Source organism: Pseudorasbora parva, chromosome 18 (assembly GCF_024679245.1).
Source record: "Pseudorasbora parva isolate DD20220531a chromosome 18, ASM2467924v1, whole genome shotgun sequence".
NCBI lineage: Eukaryota > Metazoa > Chordata > Actinopteri > Cypriniformes > Gobionidae > Pseudorasbora > Pseudorasbora parva.
The window spans coordinates 42,194,433-42,204,209 of record NC_090189.1 but is presented as its reverse complement, the minus strand read 5'-3'; the positions used below and the strand labels follow the sequence as shown (position 1 = coordinate 42,204,209).

The following is a 9,777-nucleotide window of genomic DNA, read 5'->3' as shown; positions in this document are numbered from 1 at the left end:
GTGTAAACATTTTGTCCGTTAGGGTTCAAATGTACGGTCAGTTAATAATAGGAAGGACTCGAGGCTCAGCCTTAATGTTGTATTATGGGGAAATAATTGAAGATGAGTATAGACCATTTGAGTGATGATATGTTTTTGTTTATAGAATGTTTGGAAACTTTCCAGTATTTTTTGGTCATTTTTGGAAACCTTCCAGGATTTTTTGGTCATTTTTGTAAAGTTTCTGGACTGTTTAACAGCGGTTGTCTTTGTGTCACGTTTCCCAACAAACTGTGTTATACGGACGTTTACAGAAACCCCAGTATCTTCACTCGAGATGCTCCTAAAGCCCCTTAAAAACAAAAACGGATCTTTAGCGTACATTACACAAACACATGAGCATATGTAAACATTTTGTACATTCTCTTATTCCAAATGCACATTGGGTGCTCAGGGTTCAAATTTACGGTCAGTTCATAATAGGAATGATTCGAGTCAAGGATTGAGACGAAATGTTGTATTATGGGGTATCTATTGTAGATAATTATGGACCATTTGGGTGTTTGCAAACAGTGTGTTTTGTGGGTGGGGCCTAACTGGTGGGAAAATAAAAAAGAATAAAAAGGTCATTCCGAGAGTTTATATTTCACACTTTCTTTTTCTCACAATTACGAGTTTATCTCTCACAACTCCGAGATGAGAAATGGGACTTGCGGGATATAAACTCAGTTAATTTCCTTCGGAATTGTGAGTTTATGGGTTGCAAAGTTTACAGAATTTCTGGAAACTTTCTAGGGCTGCGTTTCCCAAAAGCATCGTAAGCTTAATTTAATCGTAGAACAATTACAACCAATGGTCTCTACGATCAACTAAGGCTTATGATACTTTTGAGAAACAGCCCAGAATTGTTTGGTCATTTTTGGAAAGTTTTGTAAAATTTATATAATATTATTTGATTTTGAGACTTCACAGATGCAAAAAAAGAGAAGTCCCTTGAAACAAAATCTGATCTTTAGAGTACAATACTAAATTGGGAAACAAATGAAGATGAGTATAGACCATTTGGGTGATGATTTCCAGAATTTTTGGGAACTTTCCAAGATTTTTTGGGTCATTTTTGAAAAGTTTCTGGATTGTAAACTCAAAATGAGTTTAAGATTGGAGCTATGGCTAATGGAAATCTGGGGGTTAATAAAAATGGTCAAGCAACCAACTCTACAATCTTTGGACCACTTGAGATGGACTGACCCAACTGTGCTCAGACACACACTCCAGGATTACGCCCCGCTCGCGATGCTGGTACATCTAAACTCTGTCAAAGCGAATGAAGCGGTGGATATGACGACAGGTACATGTGTGCTACATTCCCCAACGGCTATTTGTGCTTATTTGTGTCATATTTTCTCTTTAAAGTAGCCACATTCTCTGGAGACACAACATACATGTTCATACATGTTCATTCAAAACAAACACAACCTGAACTGACGTTATAATGCCCACGTCATATCGTCCCTGTTCCAGGACAGATCCTATTGCTTCCCAAAAGGACACATCTGACTTTTTCATTTTGTTTTGTCAAGCACAAATGGTTATGTTTGCATAAATGTAAGCGACTGGCTAATAAACACTGCAAAAAATGCTTTTCTTACTTAGTACTTTTTTCATGTTTCTAGTCCAAACATCGACAAAATCTTAAAACAAGAAGTATTTACTAGACAAGCAAAAGAAATTGTCTTATTTTGGGGAAAAATAACTCAAAATGAAGAGAGTTTTTGCTTAAAATAAGATAAATAATCTGCCAACGGGGTGAGAAAAATAATCTTAATTCAAACAGAAAACAAGATTATTTTTCTCACCCCATTGGCAGATTATTTATCTTAAGCAAAAACTCTCTTCATTTTGAGTTATTTATGCTTTTCTAGTAAATACTTCTTATTTTACGGAGTTTTAGATGTTTGGACTAGAAACAAGACAAACATACTAAGAAAGAAAAGCATTTTTTGCAGAGAATTCTTGGACAGATAAAACAAGTAAAGATGACAGTACTAGAGCAACACCAGGGCATCCAAAAATAGTTTTAGGAGGCGAGCACGCTTCGCCGCACTAATTGCTCCTTTCCGGCATGCAGTTGGGGCAAGCGTAACTTTCGGCTGGATGAGCGCAAATCACTATCACTCTGTTCTGCATCGGAGAAATAGCCGTCTGTTTCGGTGTCCGGTGCCGATGTGTTGATCCCATTGCTGTTCTGCGGAAAAGCCTCTGTTGTTTCAGTCTTATATCGCGATTTGCCTTGTCTAGGTAGGCGTAGACGCAAGGCTACCTGCGAACGCTTGGCCCTCTCCGTATCCCCAGCATCCGTGCCGGCATCCCAAGAACCATGTTCCTCGGAAATGTGGCACGAGTCCATTTTGGAGATGGCTGGCTGTAGAGGGTCTGGCCTGCCCTCGCTGCGGCTGTTATGGTGGTGGAGATGGCGAGCTTTTTCTCCTCGTTTGGGCCGCTGATCCTCAGACCAAACCTTGCCTTTAACGGTGGATCCGATTCGTGGAAGCGAGACGGACTTCCTGCGGTTGCGTGGCATGCCTCTTGCCTTGCGGCCCAGCTGAGGTGTTTTCCAGGTGGACTTCATGGAGTGGTCCATCATCAGGCTCAGCAAACTTTCCTCACCCTGCAGAAGCTGGTCTGAAAGGAGGCTGGCGGATGGGTCGTCGCTCTCTCCGGACAGAGACCACTGGCTCAGCATATTATCAGCCGTGATGTGAACCGACTGAGCCAGCCAGCTGTCAAACAGCGAGCCATCCAGCGGGAAAGATTTGTTGAAACCTGTGGAAGAGATGGACATTAAACAATGGACAATTCGTTGTCTGGGTCTCAATGAACAAAGTGGTTTTTGGTGGTAAATATGGTGTAATGGTGCAACAGTTCACTAAACTCACGGTTCAGATCATATTACAGTTTTTAAGTCATGGATCGGATCATTTGTCGGATCACCAACAAAAAAAAAAGGAAAACAAAAGGAAAAGGAGGGGTTAAATGTAACTTTGCTTTTCATTTATTACTTAAATCTTAAGTAGTTTGATACCACAGCAAAATTAATAATTAAACATTAAATAAGTACAAATACACAAATTACAAGCATTGATAAATACAATAATACAGTTATAAATACAGTAAGGTCTAACAGTAGTATTCAAGTGCAGATATGTAACTATTAAATGTAAAAACACTACACTGTATAAATACAGTGTATACACCATTTAAATACATTTTTTGAATCTGTGGTAGTGTATTTTGTTGTGTGATTAGCATTAATGACAGACAGCAGCAGGAAATTAAGGCTACTGTCACTTTAAGAGCAAATGCACAGATCTAATATAATGCATTGCAAAAAGTTTTTCTTTTCTAATCTTCTTACTTGGTATTTTTGTTTTGTTTCTAGTCAAAATATCTAAAAATTCTTACATTAAGAAACATTTACTAGACAAGTAAAAAGAATTGTCTTGTTTTGGGGGAAAATAACTCAAAATGAAGAGAGTTTTTGCTTAAAATAAGATAAATAATCTGCCAATGGGGTGAGAAAAATAATCTTGTTTTCTGTTTGAATTAAGATTATTTTTTTACCTTTGGCAGATCATTTTGCTTATTTTAAGCAAAACCTCGCTTAATTTTTTGCTATTTTTTCCAAAAACAAGACAATTACTTTAGCTTGTCTAAGTAAATACTACATTTTTAGATATTTTAACTAGAAAGAAGACAAAAATACTAAGTAAGAAAATCATTTTTTGCAGTGTGATACACATGTAATTTCTTTCTCAGCTGTTTATGTTCACTAAAGCCATAACTGACAGTGAGAATACTTGCTGAGATGGGTATTTTAGTGTGTATGAATGCTTCTGTTCAATCCGAAGGTGAAAGTGGAATCAATTCGTTGTCTGAAACATGCCTCTCTCTCTCTCTCTCTCTCTCTCTCTCTCTCTCTCTCTATGTGTGCTAACTGATTTGGCCTTCACCCCAAACATTCACATTTCCAACAGATGCACGTCTGTACAAAAAACTGCTCTCTGAGATGGAGTCACATTTAGTTCACTGGAGGGCTACACACTTACCCAGCTGTGAGAATAGAGAGTTGTCGTCTGATCTCCACTTGTCCTTCTTTTCTGGACTGCTCTTCCTCCTTTCTTTCGCTCGTTCCCTGACTCCACTGCGACGCATCTTCTCCCCTCTTAGATTTTTTTCTATGAAGTGCAGAAAACAGAGTATGCCATACACTTAAAATGAGCAATTAATCCTTCTCGACAGAGCTGAGAAATACATTAGAAATTATACATCCAGTGCTTCTCAAACCTGTCACCACACACTTCGAGTGTTTCCCTAATCTAACACACTTGATTTAGATCATCAGCTCATTAGTGGAGATTGTAAGACCTGAATTGAGGACAAAAGGATAACATGCGTGGTGTAGTCAGGGCCATGCACACATATCCACCTTTGCTTCTTCTCTAGGGTTGTATAAGGACGACTTCTAAAGATCGATATTCACGAATACCCAATTAATCTTTTCCTCCAGAAGCCCATAACTGATGGTTGTGTTTGCTTCCTCTTTAACTGTTTTTTTTTTTTTCTTCATTTTTTTCACGACAGGGTTTGGGGGTGCTTGGGTTATAGTTAACCACTTTAATTGTTAGGACTACACCACTGCAATATGTGGAGTGATGTTGTCCAGTGTTTGAGGTTTGAGAAACATTGAGTTAGACGAAAAGATCCATGAACACCAGACTTTAAAACATAAAGTCCACAAGAGGGCGAAACTCCAAACCAAACTGCTGTTTTATTGTCCTTTGCAAAGAACAAACCCGGTTGTCAACAGTGCATTTCATTTTAAACTTTATTTTAGTCAGTAATGCCATATTAACTTGACTGTCTAATAAGTCTTTAACAGTTTAAGTTGAAAAAAACAAAACTAATTTTACACCAAATAACATTTCATGCATTTAAACAGGTATCAACATTTACAGTAAAACACTAAATGTGTCCTTGCTGATCTCCTGAATTAATATTATAATATTATAATATTATAATTCACTACTATAGAATACAATATTGTGAATTGTTTTACATTTCAGTTATTCATTGTCCATGTTTTAGTGCATTGTAAGTGAAAGAGTGCAATCACAATGTGATTTACACATTTTGCACAACACTGCATTTATATCTGATTTAGAGGCTGTTTACATGACACCGTTTTCAACTGAAAACTTAGTTGAACACAACAGTGTTTTGGGTGCCTAAAAATGCAAACTTTTGAAAATGGTTTCAAAGTGCAAGTTTCTGAAAACAGTCTCTGTGTAAACAAACCCAAAACATGGGAAAAGTGCATATAATCAATGTAACGATGTTTGTTTTATAAAGGAAGGAGGCAGCAACCAGCAGACGATCAATGTAAACTTTGATCATAAAATAAACAACAAAACGAGAGAAAAGCGGCAGCCCCTCACAAGCTACTGATGCATATAAACAAAACTAAACGCATCAAAGTCCAGGCCTGGTCCTCTCTCGTCATCACTTCCGGAGCTCCTCCGGGAGACTCGGGCGGTTTGCTGTGCTTCCATGGCTGTTTTTGGTTAGTTGCCATAGTTATTCATTTTTTCATTGATTAGTGTTTCACCTGTTACTCATCATATTGTGTATTTAAACCCTCAGTTGTCTTCAGTTCTTTGTATTGAGTTGAAGTTTTGTGCTGGTGTTTCTTTGTAACATTCCTGATGTTTATTCAATGTGTGTTCATCATTCTTCTGCGTCAAACCTCTTAGTTTTCATTATCAAGTCAAGCCAGCACGATCTTTCAAAAATAAAGCATGGATCTAGCAGCAGCCTCTGTCCTTTGCCAAGAAGGCACATTGAGGATTATTTAATGGATTTTTGTGAAATGTCTTTTCTGATTGTTTTTAATTACGTGGCACTTAATAACAAAAGCAAATCTGTTCGTTTGGGAATATCAGAGATCCCATTTTCCATGGCTGAATACATTGAGTTTGCCCAATTGCTGAGCGGCTCTACCATTTACTGGTGGAGGAATCCTGGAATCCCAGTGTACCTGTCACGCCAGAGTCTCATCACGTCATGGCCACCCCGTCAGATTCTCGTCACGACATGGCCGCCCCGCCAGAGTCTAGTCACGTCATGGTCGGCCCGCCAGAGTCTCGTCACGTCATGGCCGCCCCGCCAGAGTCTAGTCACGTCATGGTCGGCCCGCCAGAGTCTAGTCACGTCATGGTCGGCCCGCCAGAGTCTCGTCACGTCATGGTCGGCCCGCCAGAGTCTAGTCACGTCATGGTCGGCCCGCCAGAGTCTAGTCACGTCATGGTCGGCCCGCCAGAGTCTAGTCACGTCATGGTCGGCCCGCCAGAGTCTCGTCATGTCATGGTCGGCCCACCAGAGTCTAGTCACGTCATGGTCGGCCCGCCAGAGTCTCGTCACGTCATGGTCGGCCCGCCAGAGTCTAGTCACGTCATGGTCGGCCCGCCAGAGTCTCGTCACGTCATGGTCGGCCCGCCAGAGTCTAGTCACGTCATGGTCGGCCCGCCAGAGTCTCGTCACGTCATGGTCGGCCCGCCAGAGTCTAGTCACGTCATGGTCGGCCCGCCAGAGTCTAGTCACGTCATGGTCGGCCCGCCAGAGTCTAGTCACGTCATGGTCGGCCCGCCAGAGTCTAGTCACGTCATGGTCGGCCCGCCAGAGTCTCGTCATGTCATGGTCGGCCCGCCACAGTCTCGTCAAGTCATGGTCGGCCCGCCACAGTCTCGTCAAGTCATGGTCGGCCCGCCACAGTCTCGTCAAGTCATGGTCGGCCCGCCACAGTCTCGTCATGTCATGGTCGGCCCGCCAGAGTCTAGTCACGTCATGGCCGCCCCGCCAGAGTCTCATCACGCCATGGCCACCCCGCCGAGTCTAGTTATGACATGACCGCCCTGCCAGAGTCTCGTCACGACATGGTCGGCCCGCCAGAGACTAGTCACGACATGGCTGCCCGCCAGAGTCTAGTCACGACATGGCCGCCCCGCCAGAGTCTAGTCACGAAATGGCCGCCCCGCCAGAGTCTAGTCACGACATGGCCGCCCCGCCAGAGTCTAGTCACGACATGGCCGCCCCGCCAGAGTCTAGTCACGACATGGCCGCCCCGCCAGAGTCTAGTCACGACATGGCCGCCCCGCCAGAGTCTAGTCACGACATGGCCGCCCCGCCAGAGTCTAGTCACGACATGGCCGCCCCGCCAGAGTCTAGTCACGAAATGGCCGCCCCGCCAGAGTCTAGTCACGACATGGCCGCCCCGCCAGAGTCTAGTCACGACATGGCCGCCCCGCCAGAGTCTAGTCACGACATGGCCGCCCCGCCAGAGTCTTGTCATGACATGGCCGCCCCACCAGAGTCTAGTCATGACATGGCCGCCCCACCAGTCTAGTCACAACATGGCCGCCCCACCAGTCTAGTCACGACATGGCCGCCCTGCCAGAGTCTAGTCACGACATGGCCACTCCGCCAGTCTAGTCACAACATGGCTGCTCCACCAGCCTCATCATGTCATGGCCGCCCTGCCAGAGTCTAGTTACGACATGGCTCCCCCACCAGAGTCTTATCATGACATGGCCACCCCGCCAAAATCTAGTCACAACATGGCCGCCCTGCCAGAGTCTAGTCACGAGATGGCCGCCCTGCCAGAGTCTAGTCAAGACATGGCCGCCCTGCCAGAGTCTAGTCAAGACATGGCCGCTCCACCAGAGTTTAGTTAGTCATGGCCGCCCTGCCAGAGTCTCATCATGACATGGCCGGCCCACTAGAGTCTCATCACGTCATGGTCGCCCCACCAGTCTCGTCACGTCATGGCCGCCCCCGCCAGAGTCTAGTCACGACATGGCTGCCCCGCCAGTCTCATCACAACATTGCAGCCCCGCCAGAGTCTCATCACGACATGGCCTCCCCACCAGTCTCATCACGACATGGCCGCCCCGTCAGAGTCTCATCAAGACATGGCCTCCCCGCCAGTCTCATCACGACATGGCCGCCCCGTCAGAGTCTCATCACGACATGGCCTCCCCGCCACAGTCTCATCACGACATGGCCGCCCCGTCAGAGTCTCATCACGACATGGCCGCCCCGTCAGAGTCTCATCACGACATGGCCGCCCCGCCAGTCTCATCACAACATTGCTGCCCCGCCAGAGTCTCATCACGACATGGCCGCCCCGTCAGAGTCTCATCACGACATGGCCGCCCCGCCACAGTCTCATCACAACATGGCCGCCCCGCCAGAATCTCATCACCACCTGGCCGCCCCACCACAGTCTCATCATGACATGGCTGCCCCACCAGAGTCTAGTCACGACATGGCCGCCCTACCAGTCTCATCACGACATGGCCTATGTATGACCAGTATGTATCACAGTATGGGTCTTCAGTCTCATTTGCTCTGCTGTAAGGGTCTTCTGCTCGGTTGTAAGGGTCTTCAGTCCCATTTGCTCTGCTGTAAGGGTCTTCTGCTCGGTTGTAAGGGTCTTCAGTCCCATTTGCTCTGTTGTAAGGGTCTTCAGTCTGATTTGCTCTGCCCTTGTGATCTCCTGCACCTTAAGTTTTGCCTTGGTGGTCTTCATCTGCCCTATTTCACTTGGGAGGTGATTTGTTTATTTTTTTCTTAAAGCCTAACCAGGAACAGGGGCAACAAATTTGCCTTTAACTAAAAGCATGTACATAGAGCATCAGCTGCTTAAATTGTAGCAATGTTATTCTGCATTATCCCTTTTCAATAAACAAATAAAAGAAAGCTCCACCTGGTTACAGCCAGCTCTGCCCTGGCTCCCTGAACAGCCAGCTCTGCCCTGGCTCCCTGAACTGCCAGCTTCGCCTTGGTTTCTAGGCCCAATTCCGCTACACGATCCTGGCCCTCCATCCCTACCCCAGTTCCACCTCTGCTCCAACACCCTCCTGGAGTTTGCGTCAGCTTTAGGAGGGTATGGAATCCGCTCCTTAAGGAAAATGGGGGGGGGGGGTGTCACGATTCCCTATGTCTCTGATTTCAAGGACTCTTATTTTGAGATTCTTTTGTCTTGTTTACCCTGTGTTCAGTTTCTGTGTTTTAGTTCCTGTTTCCATTGCTGTCTTGTTAGTTGCCATAGCTATTTCATAGTGTCTCACCTGTTACTCATCATCTTATGTATTCAAACCCTCAGTTGTCTTCAGTTCTTTGTCTTTTGTTAACATTTTGAGCTGGTGTTTCTGCCTAATATTGATTGATCTCTAACAGATGCAAGAATAGATTCTAGTTTCATACTCACTGCCAACCCAAACAGACTCCCCGTGTAACCATCAGGACATGCATGGAATTGTTTTTATTTTTTAATAAAGATATATTCCAATCATTGTGTGTTGGTAGTTAAAAAGCTCTATTTCACAAGTCAAAATGGGACAAACTAATAGAGATTTGTAGACTGGGTAAACCCAGCCTGATCTGCTGGTGATTTGATTTTGCCCTGCAACTCAGTCTGGAAACCTGTACATTTATTTCTACTGCTTCTGTTACACTTTTGCAGGAACCAATCACACACTGGCTTATCCACCTGGCGCGCTATTGGCAGGTTTAACACGATTGCGGATAGAGAAGCGATGGGTCATTGCCCGTTGATCACGCCTCTTGTGGTCTTTGTTGAAGGACTATCAAATTGCATACAGAGTCATTTGAACTATGGTCGTTGATCAAGTCTCTTGTGCAAAGAAGACCCAGACCAATGTTCAATCTTAAAATTGAGCT

At 44.6% G+C, this 9,777-nt stretch overlaps 1 protein-coding gene across 2 annotated transcripts in view; it reads right to left on the bottom strand.

The window, feature by feature from the left end:
- Positions 1-1,948: 1,948 nt before the first annotated feature.
- jade2 (jade family PHD finger 2) overlaps positions 1,949-9,777 on the bottom strand; it is a 60,705-nt gene continuing 52,876 nt past the window's right edge. For both annotated transcript variants that reach the window (XM_067423490.1, XM_067423489.1), the window contains exons 11-12: positions 4,086-4,214; positions 1,949-2,802 (exon numbers count right to left, since the gene is read on the bottom strand). In XM_067423490.1, the coding sequence (XP_067279591.1) occupies positions 2,057-2,802; positions 4,086-4,214 (875 nt within the window). In that variant the 3' untranslated portion in view covers positions 1,949-2,056. The remainder of the gene's footprint in view (positions 2,803-4,085; positions 4,215-9,777) is intronic.